Genomic DNA, 22,109 nt, shown 5'->3' on the forward strand with positions numbered 1-22,109 from the left:
CCCTTGCAATTTCTTCCCCCACCTCCGTTATTTGAGGGGCTTCCCTTCCAGTCTCAGCTCCTCAATGCCCGGTATCAGGAGGTCTCTAGACGTTGGTCCTTCCACACAGTGCCCTTGAATTGGCTATACCAAGCCTTAGTGCATCCCTCACGTAGCCCTGCATCCTGAAATGTGCCAGTCAGCAGCATTCCCTCACCAACATCTCGGCATGCTGGTCCATCTCTAGCTGCCCTGGAGAAGGTAGGGGGAGAGCCATGTTGTGAAGAAGTTCCCGCAGCAGGTAGTTGTGAGATTTAGATCCACAGATTCCTCGGGGGCTGGGTAACTTCCACATGCCTGATGCCAGGTTTCTCCCAGGAGGACAAAAAAGTGCTATCAGTGGAGCTAGGCAAGTAAATGCATTTTGTAGTTGGCACCACTTTGCAGCTATGCAACCAGTAATGGAGGGAGCGAACAGCTTGAAATGGCAGACGGACATCCTTAAGGTGAAAGAACTGTCTCCACAAATGCTACTTATCCTGCTGGGTATCAATAACAGCCATTGAGTCAGAGTCACATAGAGTAGAAACAGGTCATTTGTCTCACTAAGTCCACTCAGGCCCCCAATTTACATCAAAACAATACTGATCCAACTTTTATTTTGAGTTAAATAGAAAAGTTTAAACAGGATTTGCACTTGGGATTATGATGTTATTGCTATTAGTGAGACTTGATTGCAGGAGGGGCAGGACTAGTAGCTCAATGTTCCGCGATGTTTCAAGCACGATTGAGGGGGAGGGATGAAAGGGGGAGGAGTGGTTTTGCTAGTCAGGGAAAATATCACAGCTGTGTTTAGACAGGACAGCACTGTGGACCACCTACAGAGGCCTTATGGGTGGAGCTAAGGAACAGGAAAGGTGTGAGCACACTAATGGTCTTGTACTATAGACCTCCCAATAGGCTGAGAGAATTGGGGGCAGAAATCTGTCGGGAGATGGCAGACCATTGTAAGAAACAAAGTTGAGGTAGTAGGAGATTTTAACTTTCTGCATATTGAATGGGACTCCCACACTGTAAAAGGACTGGATGGCTTGGAATTTGTCAAATGTGTACAGAAGTTTTCTAAAGCAATATACAGAGGTACCAATGAGAGAGGATGCAATACTTGATCTCCTATTAGGGATCCAGGCAGGTCAGGTAGCAGAAGCCTGTGTAGGTGAGCATTTTGGGTCCAGTGTCCATAATAGTCTGGCCCTCAAGTTGAGGTTCTAAATTAGAGAAAGGCCAATTTTGTGGAAATGAGAAAGGATCTCGGAAGAGTCGATTGGAATAAGCTGTTTTTTGGCAAGGATGTGTCCAGCAAGTGGAAGGCCTTCAAAGGTGAGATTGAGGGTGCAGAGTTTGCACGTTCCTACCAGGATTAAAGGCAAAATTAACAGGCAGAGGGAACCTTGGTATTCAAGGCATATTGGTGATGATTAAGAAGAGAAGTGTTTAACTGGTATGGGCAACAAGGAGCAAATGAGGTAATTGCAGAGTATAGAAAATGTTTTGGCTTGGCTTGGCTTCGCGGACGAAGATTTATGGAGGGGGTAAAAAGTCCACGTCAGCTGCAGGCTCGTTTGTGGCTGACAAGTCCGATGCGGGACAGGCAGACACGGTTGCAGCGGTTGCAGGGGAAAATTGGTGGGTTGGGGTTGGGTGTTGGGTTTTTCCTCCTTTGCCTTTTGTCAGTGAGGTGGGCTCTGCGGTCTTCTTCAAAGGAGGTTGCTGCCCGCCAAACTGTGAGGCGCCAAGATGCACGGTTTGAGGCGTTATCAGCCCACTGGCGGTGGTCAATGTGGCAGGCACCAAGAGATTTCTTTAGGCAGTCCTTGTAACAATGAAGACGCTGTTTACATCCGGTACCGCACGGATGGCAGTCTCTTCAATCTGAGGCGCCTGCAAGCTCACACCAAGACACAAGAGAAACTTGTCCGTGAACTATTCTTTGCAGACGATGCCGCTTTAGTTGCCCATTCAGAGCCAGCTCTTCAGCGCTTGACGTCCTGTTTTGCGGAAACTGCCAAAATGTTTGGCCTGGAAGTCAGCCTGAAGAAAACTGAGGTCCTCCATCATAGAAAATGTAAGAGAATACTAAAGGAGGAAATCAGGAAGGCAAAAAGAAGGCAGATCACATGAAGGTAAATCCGAAGGGTTTCTACAAGTATATTAAGAGTAAGAGGATAACAAGGGACAAAATCGGTCCCCTGGGGGATCAGAGTGGTCAACTTTGTGTGGAGTCTCACGAAATGGGAGAGATTTTTTGCCACTGTATTTCCTCAGGAAACTGGCCTAGTGCATACGGATGGAATGGAAACAGATAGAAGTGTCATGAAACATATGGAGATTAAGGAGGAGGTGTTTGCTGCCTTACAGTGAATAAAGGTAGACAAATCCCCGGGGTTGGATAAGATATTCCCTCAGACCTTGAGGGAGACAGGTGTTGAAATTGCAGGGTCCCTGGCGGGGTGGTGCCAGAGGATTGGAGAATGGATTGTTGTCTCACTGTTTAAGAAAGGCTCCAAAAGTAAACCAGGTAACTATAGGCCAGTGAGCCTGACATCAGTAGTAGGCAAATTAATGGAAGGAGTTTGAGAGATAGGATATAGATAGGATATATAGGTATTTGGATAGACATGGGCTGATTAAGGACAATCAGCTTGACTTTGGCCGTGGTATAGATCTTAACAAATCTTGTAGAGTTTTTCAAGGATGTTACCAAGAAGGTTAATGAAGGAAAGGCTGTGGATGTTGTGTCTACAAGGACTTTAGTAAGGCTTTCGACAAGGTCCTACAAGGGAGGTTAGTTCAGAAGGTTAAGGCAATAGGTATACGTAGAGGGGTTGTAAACTGGATTCGAAATTAGCTGAATGGGAGAAAACAGAGAGTGGTAGTGGATGGTTGCTTCTCAGACTGGAGGCCTGTGACGAGGGATCTGTGTTGGAACCATTGTTGTTTGTTGTCAAGTTTGCTGATGACACAAAGATAGGGGGCGACGTGGCCAGTGAGGAAGATTTAGTGGCCAGTGAGGAAGATTTTCAAAGCTTGCAGAAGGATCTGGACCAACTGAGAGAGTGGGACATTAAAAAAATGGATGATGGAGTTTAACGCAAACAAGTGCGAGGAATTATATTTTGGAAGGATGCACACTGTACATGGTAGGCCACTGAGGAGTGCAGAGGAGCAAAGAGACCTGGGATACAGGTACTTTGTCCCTGAAGTTGGTGTCGCAGGTGGACAGGGTTGTAAAGAAAGCTTTTGGCATCTTGGCCTTTATAAATTAAAGTTTTGAGTATAGAAGTTGGGATGTTATATTGAAGTTATACAAGACACTGGTGAGCCCAAATTTGGATTACTGTGTACATTTCTGGTCGCCTCGCTACAGGAAGGATATCAATAAGATTGAAAGAGTACAGAGAAGATTTACTAGGTTGCTGGGTCTTCAGGAGTTGAGTTACAGGGAAAGATTAAACAGGTTAGGAATGGAGGGAAGAAAGTGGGGAGATGAAGGATAGGGAAAGAGAGACCCAGGGAAGGGGTTTAACGGAAGCTGGAGAAGTTGATGTTGATGAGTGCCCAGATGAAATATTAGCTGATCCTTGACATGGCATGGACAGACATGTCAGTGTGGGAATAGGATGTAGAATTAAAATAGTTGGCCACTGGGTGGTACCTGCTGTTGCAGCAGACAGAAACAATCTCCCAGTCTGCGACCAGTCTCTCTGATGAGGAGAAGGCACAGGATGAACTGGATTCCTTGTGATTCGCTCATTCCCCACCCATCCAACAAAAGTGTTCCTTCCTGGGAATGGGCTCACCCTCTATAGGGGTATCAGGCCAGTGAGTAACACAGGCTTTTGTTTCCTCGATTCATTTTCTGGTCACCTTCCTCTCTGATGGAGACGGGGTTGTGGCCTGACCTCCAAATGGAGCACTTCTTGCCTGTTAGCCTGTGCTTTCAATTCCCCCCCCCCCCCCACTTCTTTACTCCTCTCCTCACATCTTCATTCAGGCACTGCGTTCTTTTGCTCACACTTTGACGAAGGGCTCAGGCACAAAGCATTGGTAGCCCTTTGCTTCCTATAGATGCTGTGGGGCCAGCTGAGTTTCTCCAGCACTTCTGTGTATTCCATTGATCCTATTTTATTCTCCCCCACAGTTCCAACAACTCCCCACGCACGAGGACAATTTACCATGACCCATGTCATGACTTTGGGATGTAGGAGGAAACAGAAGTCCTTGGAGGACACGGCCACTAGGAGAATGAGCAAACTCCTCTCAGACAGCACTATCAGGAACAACTGGAACCAGGATCACAAGAGCCTTGGGCCAAACCTCTACACGCTGCATCATCCACTTTATATCCAATGGCCAGGCAGGCCAACAGATTGCTTTGATTGGAAATTCTTACCTCAGCTGGCTCACTAGTGCATATGGTTTCAACAGGTGAAGGAATCTCTTCTTCAGGCTGGGCTTCCATTACTGGTTGCTCTTGGTCCCCACAAGCGGGCTCCTTCTCCTGATCCTCCACCTCCTTTTCATCAAAATTAAAAGGCAATTTGAGAAATTTAACTTCCCTAAAGAAAACTGCTGAAAGTTTATGCACAGGCACGTTAATTCCTGCGCAAGAGGAACGTCACCCTCTTGCATTGCACGACTCAACCCCAAGATACTGCCGATGTTGTAATCTTGACCCACAACACCCAGAATTTATCCCCACTCTGATGCTGTTCAGTCTTGGCTTCAGATGCAGGATCTGCGGTCTCCATCAGCAAGGCTTCACTATTTCTCTGGCATTTAAAATGTGTGGAGTTTTTTTTAAACAGCCAGTTTGAAGCGGATGTCACCCAGGTTTAATCTCATCCAAAAATCGACTAATTTCAACTTGTAATATCAAATATCTCTGCAGCTTGTCATTCCATTACACATTTTTCCTTTATTTGTTTTTAAATCGGAAAAGGTTGGTTCTTAGTTTTACATTATCTCTGCCTCCGTTATCTCTGTATTATTTATAAATCTAGCACTTTGATTCCATGGGAAATTTAGTGCCTGCAAACCGCCAGCTCTCCATTTCCCATTGGGCAGGAATCCACCTCTTATTCTGAAGCCACCTACATTTCCAGGGAGGTTTTCAGCCTGCAGAAACATCTCCAATATACCCATTACCTGTAACAAAGTTGTAAAGCTAATCTTCAGATGGCAAATACATCAAAACCATCCTCACAGGAACTATATACACATTCAAGGCTTTATTCCTTTACTGCTTTGCTCTTCACAATCTCCACCAACAGGACTTCTGACCTAAAAGGTCCACACGTGCCTTTCCTTTCCACTTTCTTCCTCTCTGTATCACCCTTGCTATCTTTCTAACACAAGACTGCAGCCAGTTATTTTGAACTCCACTGAACACAAGACAAACACTTACTTGGGTAGCAACGGCAGTGTCGTCGCCCTTTTTCTTCTTCTTTTTCTTCTTTTTGGACTTGCTGCCTGCAGAACCTTGCAAACTAGCAGCTGCTTTTTCTTTATCGTCGTCTGACACCTACAAAGTTGAAAACATCTTTTAAAAGCACGTTGCAGCCCCAACAATTCAGACCAGACCCAAGCAGAAACTAGCCTCGCCAGCCCAGAGTGACAAAATTTTTTAAAAAGTGAGAAAATGTTCCAATCCTGTGATATTTACACAAATACAGCGATCCAACCGCATGGCATTAATATCGACTTTTCCAATCTCCATTGACCATAGTGAAACATGAAAGTCGGCTGATATGTGATTGCAGTCAAAACACAGGAATGCTGGAGGAACTCAGCCGGTTTCACAGCGTCCAGGGGAGCTAAAGATATGTTACCGGCGTTTTGGACCTGAGCCCTTGATGAAGGATATTTCGCACTTTATCGTTAGTTCTTGATATTAACGTGAAACCTAACTCTTTCATAGCTATCTTTGAGTGAGTTGGCCAATGGATTTAACATTGACTTCTTAATCCCATGTAGTGACTTTTGCTTCCCTCATTGCTAGAAGGGCCATTTTGCTGAGATGGAAAGATGCTTCCCTCCTACTCATACTCAATGGTTGTCGATGTGATGGCACGCCCTTCTCTAGAAAAAAATTAGGTGTTCTACTACTGCATGGATCTTAACTTTGTCTCTCTTTGGGGCCCTTTTCTCAATTATTTTCAAAATTTATAGATTAATTATTTTTGTTTTTCTCTCACCCCCCCATTGTTATTAATATTATTATGAATGGACTCCTTAACTTGGCCAGCAGATCTCCTAGGGTGAGGCTAGACTCTCAGTTTAGCAATATGTTTTTTTTTTCTTTTTTTTTCATTTTAATAACATGGGTTCATATGTACTTTGTTCACTCTTATTTGATATTTGTAGTTTGATATTAATTTTATCATTATCATATGCACCTAAGTAATTTGTGTACGTTAAAACCAATAAAAAGGTGTTGGGCTACTTAGTGTTAAACTGGACCTTTTGTTGCTTGAAGAAACAGCTGCACAAACTGATTTTTAATCACATTGCAAAGTATGAGAACTCAGTTATAGCAAGAAGCACTGCACTGGCAGCTTGTTTCGCTGCCTAGAGAGACTCCTCATGGCTTTTGATTTCTTCAGACCTCTAGGTTTCTGGAAAATGTGAACAGACTGCTCCATTTAAGCACATATTCCTTAAAAGTCTCTCTTTGGATTTGTTAATCAGGGTCATGTCCCTTACCCAATAGTTAATGATCTTTTACTACTGGTATCAGACAAAAAGGAATGCTGATAGCTTCCCTTTTCCAGTCAACATTTTAAAACTTACATTCTCAATAGGAGTAATGCCAAATAGTCTGGAGAAACTGTCTGTCTAGCTTCAATGTTCCAAGGGTGCCAGATTATCGGAACTTTTATTGTATTGAGTCCCAAGTCGTTTCCAGGACTAGACTTTCTAATCATAATAAATGTTCATTCTCATCCATGGCTTGTTATTTTTCCTTACTCCTTTTGGAGAGCACGTGTTGCTGACAAGGTCAACATTTACGGTCCATCTCCGTGTTTTTGAGGAAGTGGTGCCCAACCATTCTCTTGGTGTATTTTAATGGTTCTGATAAAGATGCCATTGGGAATGTGTGCCCAGGTCTTTGACCCAGTCATAATTAGCAAAGAGTTCCAAGCCAAGATGATATGCCACATAGAATGAGACTGTAGGGAAGGACGTTCCCGCATGCTCCCAATCCTAGATTTTTTTTGTTTGTCAAGATGATGTTTGACAGAATCAAGAGTAACCTGGGAAAGTGCCTGCAATGCATTTTACAGAGAGCACAGAGCAAAGTGCCAGTTTCACCTCCTGTGGAATTTTCACATTTACATACCTGGAAGAGATCATTGCAGCTAACAACAAATGTTTCAACTTAAGGCCATTGTGACCAACCCCTCGATTCCACAATATTAGCCGTTCAGCATGGGATCAGGCCCTTTGGCCCAACCTGTCCATGCCAACCATGTTGCCTCTCTGAGCTAGTCCCATATCTCTCCAAACCTTCCTTGACCAGGTACTTGTCCAAATAACTTTCAAATATCATAACTGTACCCGCTTCTGCCACTTCCACTAGCTGTTCATTCTACACACCCCCTGCCCTGTGTGGAAAAGGTCGTCCCTCAAATCCCTTTTCAAACTTTCCCCTGAAATCGAGTGGAAAAAGACGGTGACCATTCATCTAGGCAGAATAATAGTTTTCTATACTTTTACAAGTTATCTTTCAAACGCCCTTATGTTCCGGTGGGGGGGGGGGAAACACCCAATTTATCCAAGCCTCCCTTTATTCCTCCAGTCCCAGCAACAGCTGAGAGCTAGCCATCAAGCCTGGGCATAATGCTGATGGCCTGTAACTCTCTCTGTCTCTCTACTCTTCTGTATGGGACCCTGAACCACCAACTCTGCAATGCTATCACTGACAGGGTCTGTTCCCTGCGACAGCTGAGCAGTTCTCCTGTGAACACAAGAACCCAAAATAACAAACCCCTGCAGCAAAGAAATCTAAATATTGTAAATATAAAAACATCTGTGGAACAGGACAACACTGACTCCAGACAGCTCAGGGCACGTGCAATACTAAAAGTACTCCGGCTAATCCACTTCACTTGTGCTTCGTCTAAATATTATTTGTCTGTTCATATTTACCAGCTTATGACAATAATGGAAAATAATTTTATTGCTAAAAATAATGAAAAGATGATGGTTATTTTTTAACATTATGCTTTGGTGCTGTATGACGTGCAATCCCCTAGACAAATTAACAAGCTCCCTACTTAATTTGTTACACAAGCATACTAACATTAGTGCAGATTGAATAAGTACACGCAAGTAAATATTATATTAATCATGATTCTGCAACACAATGAAGTAAAAACAAAGCTGGAGAAACTCAGCAGGTCAAACAGCGTACTTTATATTGCAAAAATGAAGATATAGGACCAATGTTTTGGGCTTGAGGCCTTTGTCAAGCTAACACAATCAAGGCACTCCTTAACACAATGAATTTGTTCAGATAGTTTGCAATCGATTTGAAGAAGAAACACGGGGCAGGAGATGGTGGCATTGCAGTTGGTCATGCAAAGCTGATAGTGCCCCAGAAGGTGGTGGTTTCTCGGGACACCCACTCATTGCCCCTGTAACGGGAGACCCTCACAGCTGGGAATTCTGAACGAACACATGCCACAGCTGCAAACACGACAGGACTGCCACCTCCGCTTGACCAGGCTTCAGAGCTTTGGGAAACTGAAAGGAGTATTGGTGAATCCTGGCTAGAATCCAGGCAGTTGCTTTCCCAATGACTGGAAATGTCTTAGCTTGCCTCAACTCTGCAGTTGGGCAGTGAAGTGAATGGGTATCAGGACTCATTGGATCAAAGATATCCAATCAATTTTGTCACTGTATTTCAGTTTACTGTTTAATTTCTTTAGTTGCATTTATTTTATTCCACTATCTAAACACCAACATTTCCAACTCTCATGCAAATTTGATATGCTTCTATAATACAGTAAAACCCATGACATCCAGAATTCAAGCAACTGGCAGAAAAAAAAATTGAGGAAAATATATAAATGGAAATAAATAAGAATAAAATAACAAGTTAAAAAAATGCAAGTTCTCTGAAGTAATTCATAAATGTTTGGTGAAGATGGGAACAACTATTCAGCCAGTGGAGAGCCTTGTTTGTGCTTTGCTTGTAGGAGCTGTATGAATAAAGTTGTGTGAAACAGCAATGGCGTTGCCCAGGATGAAGAGCTGGTTAACACTGTTCATTGTTGGGGTGATTCTCTTAAAATGTCTTCTTATCCCTGCTAAATAAGAATAATCCCAGTCAAAGGCTTTATTCGTGAACTTGGGGAAGGGGATGTTAATTATCTATAATGTCATTGTTTGTTTTTCAGGTGGCTCCGTGGAGGGGGAGGTACCTGCAGATGCAGCAACAGTTAAATGTTTTCAAAGAATGTGACTGAAAAAGTAAAATGCTTTCAGATCTATATATTCTGAAAGTGAAGTTTGTTCATTTTAAGTACAGCATCGTGCTTTTGTCTTTTACAAGTCTCTCGCAACCAGAAAATAAACATCCAACATCTACCCATTGGTGCCGTTACGAGGGGGTTTTATTGTATATTGGTGAGGGCATGATTGACAAGTTCTGCAACAGTTCCATTAAATACTGTAGTCATTCCCAATCGACTCTAGGCCAGTGCACACAGAAGAGTCAGCCACACTGGTGGGGCCTAGAATCACACAGAGGCTACAACAAATAGGAACTATTTTCTTACTAAAGAGGACATTGATGAACTAGATGGCATTTTGTATCATCTGGTAGTTTCAGGGCTATGAAGCCAAAAGGTGATCTTGTACAAAATCGTGAAGGGGACTGATTCAGCAGTTACAGCCTTTTTCCCCAAGATAGAGGGCATAGGTTTGAGGTAAGAGGAGAATAATTTAAAGAGGGACCTGAGAGGGAAACCTTTTCTACCCAAGGGTGGTGGGTATGTGGTTCAAGCTATTAGAGGAAGTGTAGAGCTGGTATAGTCATAATTTCTAAAAGATATTTTGACAGGTACATGATGGTTTGGACAGCTGTTGGCAGAATCACAGATGGCAATGAAGAGTAGTTCACGGACAAGTTTCTCTTGTGTCTTGGTGTGAGCTTGCAGGCGCCTCAGATTGAAGAGACTGCCATCCGTGCGGTACCGGATGTAAACAGCGTCTTCATTGTTGGGGTCTTTCATGGCTTGGTTCAGCATCATGCTGAAGAAGATTGAAAAGAGGGTTGGTGCGAGAACACAGCCTTGCTTCACGCCATTGTTAATGGAGAAGGGTTCAGAGAGCTCATTGCTGTATCTGACCCGACCTTGTTGGTTTTCGTGCAGTTGGATAATCATGTTGAGGAACTTTGGGGGACATCCGATGCACTCACACCAAGACACAAGAGAAACTTGTCCGTGAACTACTCTTTGCAGATGATGCCGCTTTAGTTGCCCATTCAGAGCCAGCTCTTCAGCGCTTGACGTCCTGCTTTGCGGAAACTGCCAAAATGTTTGGCCTGGAAGTCAGCCTGAAGAAAACTGAGGTCCTCCATCAGCCAGCTCCCCACCATGACTACCAGCCCCCCCACATCTCCATCGGGCACACAAAACTCAAAACGGTCAACCAGTTTACCTATCTCGGCTGCACCATTTCATCAGATGCAAGGATCGACAACGAGATAGACAACAGACTCGCCAAGGCAAATAGCGCCTTTGGAAGACTACACAAAAGAGTCTGGAAAAACAACCAACTGAAAAACCTCACAAAGATAAGCGTATACAGAGCCGTTGTCATACCCACACTCCTGTTCGGCTCCGAATCATGGGTCCTCTACCGGCACCACCTACGGCTCCTAGAACGCTTCCACCAGCGTTGTCTCCGCTCCATCCTCAACATCCATTGGAGCGCTCACACCCCTAACGTCGAGGTACTCGAGATGGCAGAGGTCGACAGCATCGAGTCCACGCTGCTGAAGATCCAGCTGCGCTGGATGGGTCACGTCTCCAGAATGGAGGACCATCGCCTTCCCAAGATCGTATTATATGGCGAGCTCTCCACTGGCCACCGTGACAGAGGTGCACCAAAGAAAAGGTACAAGGACTGCCTAAAGAAATCTCTTGGTGCCTGCCACATTGACCACCGCCAGTGGGCTGATAACGCCTCAAACCGTGCATCTTGGCGCCTCACAGTTTGGCGGGCAGCAGCCTCCTTTGAAGAAGACCGCAGAGCCCACCTCACTGACAAAAGGCAAAGGAGGAAAAACCCAACACCCAACCCCAACCAACCAATTTTCCCTTGCAACCGCTGCAATCGTGTCTGCCTGTCCCGCATCGGACTGGTCAGCCACAAACGAGCCTGCAGCTGACGTGGACTTTTTACCCCCTCCATAAATCTTCGTCCGCGAAGCCAAGCCAAAGAAGAAAGAAGATGGCAATGAGGAAGCATACTGGAGGGAAATAGATCAGCTGGTTGAGTGGTATCATACCAACAACCTTGCACACAACGTTAGCAAAACCAAGCAGGAAATCAGGAGAACATGAGTCAATCCTCTTCGAGGCTCAGCAGTGGAGAGGGTCAAGAAATTCAAATTCCTGGGGGGGGTGGGGGTTAACATCTCTGAGGATCTGTCCTGAGGACTCCATGTCAATGCAATCACGAAGAAGGCTTGCCAGCAGCTAAACTCTGTGTGGTATTTCAGGAGATTCAGTATGTCACCAAAGAGTCTCCAAAACTTCTACAGATATACTGTGGAGAGCATTCTGGCTGGTTGCATCACTGTCTGGTATGGAGGTGCCAACACAGGACAAGAATATACTCCAGAGGGTTGTTAATTCGGCCTACAACATCACGGGCACCTATCTTCACTCTATTGAGGACACAAGAGACGGTGCCTTAAAAAAACAGCCTGTCCTCAAGGACCCTCACCACCCAGGCCATGCCCTTTTCACTCTGCTACCATGGGGAAAAAGGAAGAGGAGCCTCTAGTTGAGCATTCAGCAAGACAAGGACATCTTTTTCCCCTCTGCCATCAGATTCCTGAATGAACAATGAACCACAGGCATGTTTTACTTTGACCTTTTTGTTCTCTTTTAATTTATTTTGTGAATGTTTGCACTTTGATGCTACTGCAAAACAATGAATTTTGTGACATGTTCATGACAATAAATTCTGAAGTGGATAGGAAAGGTTTACATCAGTGGTTCTCAATCTTTTATTGGATGCCATAGGTGCTCTGTGGTTAGTAAGGGATTACTTAAGGTGGTATGAGTGGGAGGGATAAAAAAAAAGGTTGAGAACCACTGATTTACAGGGATATGGGCCAAAGGCACACTGAGGGGAAAATTGGTCAACAGGAACAGGTTGGGTTGAAGGGCCTGCTTCGGTGCTATTGAGCTGCCGGGACTATGATTTAACTATATTTAAATGTTGCAGCTGTCCTCGGGGTGGGAGGTGGAATTCTGCAGGAGCACTGTTGGCCGGTCACCACGTTGCTCATCTCATTTTCCAGTATTCTGCTGTTTCACATCTTCCGGAGTTCTGTTATTTACTCCTTTCCCACTGCTGTTTCCACACTTTCCCCATCTGCTTTCCATTATCGCACTCCGTATTAACGCAGGGCCAACTTTTGAGCACCAGAATGAAGAACAAAATCAGCCTTCAGTTTTGATGATTTTAATCCCTGCCATTGTAGACAAGCACCAAATCCTGAACTTCAAAAATAAGTTGCAACCAAAATATTTTTATAAATTTACTCTCCAGACTCCAAAACAACATTCATTAATGAAATGTGGAATGCACAAGAATTTGAAATGAGCATTTTTCAATGTAGTTTGGTTTGTCAGTTCTTTTTGATCAAACTGTATGTAAATAGAAGGTGACAAGTGTAAGATGTTTCCAATACTAACCCTGTTATCCGGAATTCAAGCAACCGGCAGCCTCATGCAGCTGGCAAAAAAATTGCGAAAAATAAATAGGTAAAAAGTTTAAACCTGGTGTGCTTCGCCATTAGTTAGCTTATCTCAACATGCAATCTCAAGCAATTGGAAATGTCACTTATCTGGCATCTACCAATCCCCATAGGTGCTGGATACCAGGGGGTTTTACTATATTGTAATCATTCTATTGCAATCAACTCCACTTGGGCAAAAATGCTAAGGGTACAAAGATCACAAGGCCCAGTTGAATTCACCACTGTATGGATTAATGTGAACTATGTAAATGTGCAGGAGCATTTGACAACGGATTTCCTCACCACTCGGAGGTCTGTCTGCATCTGTGCATGTCTATAGAATATTGTGAAGGAGCGTGAAGGTCATGGAAGGGGAGCTTTACAACAATGCCCAGGATTGACTAACCTTCTGGTCATCTGCAGCAATCTCCTTGGGCTGCACAGCTGCAGCAGGCTCCTCTGCTGGCCAATTACCCCATTCTTCTGTTGGAGCGTTCCAGTCAGAGCTCGGATCAACTGTCAAAATTCCGTCTGGGCCAGCGAAGGACGATGGGAAATAAAATCAACGTGAACAATTGTTAAAGCAGGCCAGCTTTGATTTTGGTTAACGTTGCACAATAAGGCATACTATCCTTTAAAGAACAGAGCACTTGGGGTTGAAATGTCATGTATCAGTGTATCTCGAAATTTAAATGCTCAGTGCTAAATATTCCAGCCCGGATCTCTAATTCACTCACAGTTTGTGGTTTCAGCACCAACTGAGACACTAATGAATGAACAAAACCACAGCTACTTCTACTGATGTCTATTGTCTCTTTCTTATTACATTGTAAAAGAGGATGCTTATTAGAAGTGCTAGAGTGAACAAACTGATCATACTAAATAATAGTTTGCCTAAAATCCAGCCCAAAGATGTCAATAAAGGTAAGATTAGGATCAACTTTCTTACATAAAATCAACTGCTGAATGGAAGTTGCAAAATGAAAATCCCTTCAAAAATGCAAAAAAAATTTAATGAAAGGGTCAACAAGTTAGAAATAAACTCAAAGCAAAGAAACAGACAATTCAGAATAATTTTAGAATTGCATTTGTATTCAGCTGCCATCAATTTTTGAATTGATACTGGCAGGAGACTGAGAAACAAATCCCCAAAACAAATGCTTGAGGGAATTCTGTTACTGATGAACAACAACTTAGAAACCCACCTGGGAGAGCAGCAATTATAAATGGAACATGTTATTTTGGGTGAACAGAACCACTTGAGGGGATCGAGGTCATTTTGCTCTCTATGTTCCCCCAGAACAGCTACCTTTAGATACAACTTGCTCTCAAAATACTTGCAGTTCAAAGAGATCACTGCAAAGGTGTTAACTTAGGTCAGAAGGTTGGGTATTTACATTCCATAAGGCCAAAAATAGCACCAGCTATCTTGCAGTCAATTTAACTACTGAAAACTAGATAAGAGGGTGAAGTAAATGGTTATCAGCTTTGGTACTGATGGTATAGAAGACTGAGGGACGACATAAAGGCTTATAAAATCTTAAGGGGAGATATAGAGTTTTGAAATCATAAGGGGCACAGATAGGGCCAAGGATAGGAGAATCTAAAACTGGAGGGCATAGTTTTAAGGCGAGGGGAAAGATTTAAAGAGGAGCCTAGGGTAATTTTTTTTCCATAGGACAGTGAGGTATGTGCAAAGAGTTGCCAGAGTTAGTCGAGGCAGGGACAATTACAATGTTTAAAAAAACATTTGGAAGGGTACCTAGATAGGAATAGTTTAGGGCAGGAATACCCAAACATTTCAGACTATCGACCCCTTCATGGAATACTTGATTCTTCATCAACTCCCAGGCATGGAATCCTGGCACTGGGGTGGGGAGGTGAGGGGGCTACCAAAGGCATAAAGAACACATACATCTTTCTTCTATACTCAGTCTGCTCTCAACCTATTCAAAGGCCGAAGCCAAATACAATATGGCGACCAGCAAGGCCCGCTCTCATGAGAGGATGGCCACCATGGAGATAGGCGCTATTTTTCAATGATCCACCCCTTCTTTCCACCTGAAAAGTTCAATGCTCAGTGCTAAATATTCCAGCCCGGATCTCTAATTCACTCACAGTTTGTGGTTTCAGCACCAACTGAGACACTAATGAATGAACAAAACCACAGCTACTTCTACCCCCTCGACATTATCGACCCCCTTTCAACTCCTGGCATTTATCGACCCCTTGGATAATCCCAGGGATTATCCCACTGACCCCCAGGGATCGATATTAACCACTCTGGAGATCCCTGGTTTAGAGGGACATTGGCCAATGGGACCAGTGCATGGATGAGTTGGGCCAAAGTGGCTGTTTCAGTTCTGTACAACTGTTACGCTTTGTGGTCTAACAATTCCTTTCAAAATCTTAATTCAATTATCCTGCAGCCTTCTATATGCAGATTATAGACCCAACATTGACTTACAACAGACCTCCTACAATTCTGACCAATTTTAAAAATGCTACATTTCTATGTGACATTTTGCAACAAAAGTGCAAATAGAAGAGTTCCATTGAGAAATTTTGTTCTAAAACCATCAAGAATTTGAGTGACTTTTGCTCCCCTTGAGTCAACTTCACAGGATGGCATGTTCTTCAATACTTGCCTCAACAGTGAGGAGCTGGGAGGAGACCCACACAGACACATTGAAAGAGGGAAGTGTCAAACTTTTAACCATCCAATTTTTGGATGGGTTTGGTAATTGTGGGAAGTGGGATTAGGGGTATGATGTGTCGGAAACACATTTTTAAAGGTTTTTAGTGAACAAAATAACTTTGCAATTTCAACCATCCCAAATCAGAGTCCAACTGAGAAACAGTTGTTTCCCACTAAAACGCTTCTTGCAGGCTGAACCTCATTCTTAGATACACATTTTCATGTCAAAACCTGCTGTCTAACTAATTCTTATAGGTGCAAAGTCCTTTTTAATGCTTCATATTACATAGTCTGCTGGTCTATTAAGGTAGTTGGTCAATACAACCACTGCTAAATTTGGGATCAGAAGACAACTATGGCAGGCCACAATAACTTAACTATTCTTTACACTTTTCCCTCTTCTCTTCATCAGGCATAATTTTAGAACAAGCCACACTTCCAATTAAAAGTCAACACAACATACTTATCCCAGACCAGGCATCGTCAGTGGTGCTGGGAGCTGGGTTAGCAGCCCATTGATGGTCAGTAGTGCTCGGCTGAGGAGCTGGTTCACTGGTGGTACCTGTTAGAAAGGAGGATGAGGAATTTGCACATCATCAAATGTCTTCATATAACAGATTTCAAACAGAGCTAATCAAAATGGCCGAACACCACATGATTCTGCTGGACTGATTAATAATTGATAAAAATCAAATACTGTAGAGTGGATGAGTTGGAATAACCAGCTCATCACCAACCCAAAACAGAATTATAACTGCAAGTCACAATTATTACTGACAAAAGCTTTGAATCTTTTTTTTTTGTAGATATCAAATACCTGCAGAATTTTGCTTTCCAATGAAAGATTTGAACCAAAATTTATTGTATTTCTCTCTGCACTGATGCTGCATAACCACTGAGCATTTCTAGCCTGGTTATATTCATACAGCAAGCCAATTGGTGTCATTATAGTAATGATTTCTTTAGTCAAAGAGATACGGTATGGTAAAAGTCCCTTCCAGCCTACGAGCTCATGCCGCTCAGACACCATTTAACCTACAAACCTTGCAAGTTCTTGGAATATGGAAAACAGGAGAGTTGGGAGGAGACCCATACAGACACAGGGAGAATGTACAATCTCATCACAGACAGTGCCAGATTCGAACCCAGACCACCAGCACTGTGGTAGTGTTGCACTGACCGCTACACGAGCCGTACCATGTTTTGTTTGTTGGAACAATCAAAAAATGTGTTGTTCTGAATCTCGTTTGGGGGGGGAATCTCAATAATTCTGTCATTCCACCCAACTTGCCCACTCTGGCCAAAATGTCCACCCACAATAGACCTCATTTGGCCTATATCTCTCTAAACCCATCCGATCTATATATCTGACCAAATGTTTGTTTATGCACCTCAACCATCAACCCATTCCATACACTTGCCAGCCTCCAAGTTCAGAAAGGTTACTCCTCGGGATCCTGTTAAATCTCTCCCCCTTCATCTTAAATTGGTGTCCTCTGGGAAATATTCCTCTCATAATTTTGTACATCTCTGTGAGATTACTCTTCATCCTTCTGTGCTCCAAAGAATAAAGCACGAGCCTATCTTATTGGAATTAAAACCAATGAAATGCTGTGAATATTTTCACAAAGAATAGTTATTCATTCAATCGCTCAACCATTCTGAACGACAGTTTGCCGATTTTATATACAACGAAGAGCTGTAAATATGTGACCAATAACCTCAGGAGCTCAATCTTCAAAGGCTTTAGCCGCAGTTGAAGTCATCAATTACATTTAAAAATAATACCAGTACTATTTTAAAAACTAATGACAGAATTATTGAGACTATTTTTTTTCCGCAAATGAGATTCAGAGCAACACATTTTTTTCATTGTTCCAATATGACGTGGTTAGCACAACTCTATCACAGAGCTGGGGCTTGAATCTGCCATTGTCTGGAAGGAGATTGTACATTCTCCCTGTGTCCATGTGGGCCTCCTCCTGGCGCTCCCGTTTTCCCATGTTCTGAAAAAAACGTGCGGGGTTTGTAGGTTAATTGGTGTGTTTGGGCGGCACGAGCTCATAGGCCGGAAAGGACTTTTACTGTACTGTATTTCTTTCTCTAAAGAAAATACCACAATGACACCAATTTGCAAATCCTGCCTCAGTATAGACAAGTTGGCTACACAGCACTCAAATGGGCCCTTACCCCAAATATCCTTGCCAACCAAGGAACCTACTTAGCCTAGCCCCCATTTGTCTGCATTTGGCCCACATTGCAATTGTACCCTCCTCTACCAGTTTATCTGGGCTGTTTGTTCTACATACCATCCCTCTGTGTGAAAAGTGAGGCCTTCAGGTTTCCTTTAAATCTTTCCCCCTCTCACCTTGAACCCATCCTCTACTTTTAAACTTCCTGATCTCAGGCAAAAAAGACTGATCATCCACTATCCTCACCATGCCTCTCATGAATTTATGGACCAGGAAGGTCAACCCTCAGCCTACAAATTCTATTGTAAGGCATCTAGAACTGCATGCAAAGTCTCTGTGCTGTAATGTGAGAAGAGCAAAAGAAAAAGGAATGGGATAGGCCAAATGACCCATTTAACAAGGTTGTGGCTGATTTGGCAGTGAACTCAGCTCCACCTACCTGCCTTTTCCCTTAATTATCCCACTTTGCAAAAATCTATTCAGTTGTGTTTTTAACATAATCAGTGAGGCAGTCTCCATTGCTTCCTGGGTAGATAATTCCAGAGATTCACCACTCTCTGAGAAAAGCAGTTCCTCCTCATCTCTATCCTAAACCTATTCCCTCGAATCTTGAGGCCACATCTCCTGGTTCTAGTCTCACCGACCAGTAAAAAAAATTCAACTTTTGAGCCTCCATCTTATCTATCCCTTTCATAATGTTATATTTCTGTAAGATCGCCATTCATTCTTCTGAATTCCAGTGAGTACAGGCACAGGGGACTCAACCTGCTGAGCTTCCTCTGCAGCACCATAACAAAGCCAGCACATATTTTCTCAAGGAGCCCAGAACTGTGCACAATATTCCAAACGCAGACTCACCAGTATCCTGTACAGTTGCACCAGATCCTCCTTGTGCTTAAATTCAATCCCTCTAGTAAATTTAAATTTAGACATACAGCATATTTACAGGCCATTTCAGCCCTCAAGTCCATGCCACCCAATTTACATCTAATTCACCTACGCCCCTGGTACATTTCGAACGGTGAGAGGAAAACCCACACAGACATGAGAAGAATGTACAAACTCCTTACAGACAGCGCGGGATTTGAACCCAGATCTAATCGCTGATGCTGTAAAAGCATTGCGCTAACCGCTACGCCAACCATGCTGCCTGAAAGTGAAGCCCAACATGCTATTGACCTCTTGATTTCCTGTTGCACCTGCAAACCAACTTTTTGGATTCATGCACAAGCACACCCAAGCCCCTTTGCATAACAGCATGCTACAATCTTCCACCATTTAAATAATAATCCAAGCTTCAATTTTTCCTTCCATAATGTAGGAGGTCTTATTTACCAATGTTATACTCCATCTGGCAGATCCTCTAATTTATCTACTCCACATCCTCAACACAATTTGCTTTTCCACTCAATTTAGTGTTGACAGCAAAGGTGCTACGCTCGGACTCCTCTTCCAAATCGCCAGCGTACATTGTGAAGAGTAGTGGGTTCAGCTCCAACCTCCGCAGCACTCCATTCACCACCGATTGTCAAGTGGCAAAACATCCATTTATCCTAACTTTCTACCTTTTGGTTAAACAATCCTCTTTGCTAATACATTACCCCCAACTCCTTTGCACCTTATCCAAGAGATTATTCTGTTATGTGGCACCTTAACAAACACCTTCTCTGGAATGCATGCAACGTCCACTTGTTCCCCTTATCCACTGTGCTCATTATATCAAAGTTCCAACTCCTGTACTGAATGCCCAGACCAATGAAGAGTGCCATATGCCTCTTCATCACTGTCTAGCTGTGTTGCCACTTTCAAAAACACTGTGTTTCTCTGTTCTACACTTTCCAGTGCCCTGAAGAACTGTGCAAATCCTGCCCTGTTGAACTTCCCAAAGTGCATAAGTTCATAACTTGTTAAATTTCATCTGCCATTGCTTGATCACTTTTCCCAGTTGATCTATTCTAGACCTGTGGTAACCTTAGAGCAACCTTCTTCCCTGCCCAGTTCTGTTGCACATTTACATTTCACATGGACAGCATAGATAGCATAGGGGTATTACAGCTTTTGAATCTGGTGTTGTACATTAGGATCTGTGTGTGTTCTCCCCGTAACCTGCGTGCGTTTCACCGCCCACTCCGGTTTTCTTCTGCCCTCCACAATGCACAGGGTTGGAGGTTAATTTGGGTTTAATTGTGAGGCACAGGTTCAAATGGCCAGTATCGGCTTCTACCATACTGTAAATAAAATTTAATTTAAATTTTAATTAAAACTTAATTTAACATCTATAAAGCAGAAAATTCTGTAAACAGTCAGGTCAGGCCCCATCTGTGGGAAGGTAAGCAGAGTTAACGTTCCACTTGGAGACCCTTCATCAGAACCGTCAATTCTGATGAAGTGTCTCTAACTTGAAATATGAATAGTTTCTCTTCCCACAGATGCAGCCTGACCTGCGTAATACTTTCAGCATTTTCTGTCTATGTTTTACACTTCCAGGATCTGAAGATCCACACTGCTTCCCACCCCACCCCCCTCTCGTTTTCAACACGCCATTTATTTGGCTTTGTTCCACAACTCTTTTAGCATTCATGAAGTCAGAAAGTTTCCATCTCCTGGATAAAAGCACTTCAGTTTGTATTTCCATATTTTCCCATCCAAGCATTGTAACAGTTTTAAAAATACACACACGTCAATATCAATTTAGTTTAGCTTCTGTCGTGTTTCAATTTTGGGATCTTGCTGGAACTTCAGTAGATATTTTGCCTGTATTGTATCAATGACTTTACCAGCAAAGAGAACAGTAGGAGGGAAGATTCCCCAGGATGTCGCCTATATGTGTAAGGAGAGATTGTTTAGGTTGGTTTGTTTCTCCTGGAGTGAAGGAGGCTGAGGGGTTACCTGATTGAGGTACATACAATTAGAAAGGGCTTGGATGAAGGTGAGAGGAAGGAGGTTTATAGGGGATCTGAAGAGCCTGTTTCTTAACTTTATGAGTCAACCCATCTTAATTCATGCCTCTGTTTGCAATTTTCACCATTCAAAGGAAGAAAAAAGTACAAAAATATTCAGCCTCATATTAAAATAGGTTTTCCTGGATATTTCCACAAGAACATTTTAGTGGGAGCTAACAGGCACCATTATATTTCAGATTCAAAACTTGCAGATAAGATCAAGTAAGAGCAGCTAATCCATAAGTAATTTAATGGCCACCCATTTCAATTCCCTGTCTCATTCCCCTGCTGACACATCTGTCCATGGTCTCATGCACTGCCAGACTGAGACCATCTGCAAATTGGAGAAACACCACTTCATGTTCCGTCTGAGCACCCTCCAACTGGATGGCATTAATGTCGACTTCTCTGGTTTCCATTCTTTCTTTGGCTTGGCTTCGCGGACGAAGATTTATGGAGGGGGTAAAAGTCCACGTCAGCTGCAGGCTCGTTTGTGGCTGACAAGTCCGATGCGGGACAGGCAGACACGGTTGCAGCGGTTGCAGGGGAAAAATGGTTGGTTGGGGTTGGGTGTTGGGTTTTTCCTCCTTTGCCTTTTGTCCCCTTCCCCCCACCGTCTTCTTCTTCCCCGTCTCCTTTCCTCTGTCTTCTCTCTCTCACTTCCCTTTTCTCTCCTCTCCTTTCACAGATCTAAAATCATTTCTCACCTTTCCTCTATCATATCCAATTAACACTTTTGGTCTGGACTCCTCCCCCCCCCCTCCCATTCTTTCCCTTTTCTTTCCCAAGCCTTTAATTCCCAATAACCCAAAACTGAGCTATGCCATTCACAACAGGTCGCCACTGGGACTGCAAATTTATCCACCATTTGTGCAAGATTGACAAGTTTTGATGCCATCCAGGACATGAAAGTTAAAAATCCAGCCAATTAACTCTTTGGATTCCGTGATCTTGTTTTCAAGGTTGACCAACAAGTGTTTACACTCTGTGTTCCTGTTTCCTGGGACTGGTTTTATACCCAACCACCAGATGGTTTGTACTGATGTTTATACCTGTGGTAAACCAATGGACCCAGCCCAGAGTATATATTATGAAAGGTTAAAAATGGCCAGAGTCCAAAGGGTTAATATAGTTGCAATACAGTATCTATAGAAGGGATTATCAAGATGCAGAGGCGTGACATGAACACGACGACACAATTCCAACCTTACACCGACAAAGCAGTTGATTCATTATAGCTTTCAGATTAA

The 22,109-nt window shown here is 43.2% G+C and overlaps 1 protein-coding gene across 2 annotated transcripts in view; it reads right to left on the reverse strand.

The window, feature by feature from the left end:
* The window catches only part of LOC138755844 (protein LYRIC-like), a 114,687-nt gene that overhangs the window by 27,660 nt on the left and 64,918 nt on the right, over window positions 1–22,109 (reverse strand). For both annotated transcript variants that reach the window (XM_069922563.1, XM_069922562.1), the window contains exons 7-10: window positions 16,189–16,287; window positions 13,434–13,558; window positions 5,447–5,563; window positions 4,433–4,555 (exon numbers count right to left, since the gene is read on the reverse strand). In XM_069922563.1, coding sequence (XP_069778664.1) covers window positions 4,433–4,555; window positions 5,447–5,563; window positions 13,434–13,558; window positions 16,189–16,287 — 464 coding nt within the window. The remainder of the gene's footprint in view (window positions 1–4,432; window positions 4,556–5,446; window positions 5,564–13,433; window positions 13,559–16,188; window positions 16,288–22,109) is intronic.

The sequence above is a fragment of the Narcine bancroftii genome, chromosome 2 (genome assembly GCF_036971445.1).
Source record: "Narcine bancroftii isolate sNarBan1 chromosome 2, sNarBan1.hap1, whole genome shotgun sequence".
NCBI lineage: Eukaryota > Metazoa > Chordata > Chondrichthyes > Torpediniformes > Narcinidae > Narcine > Narcine bancroftii.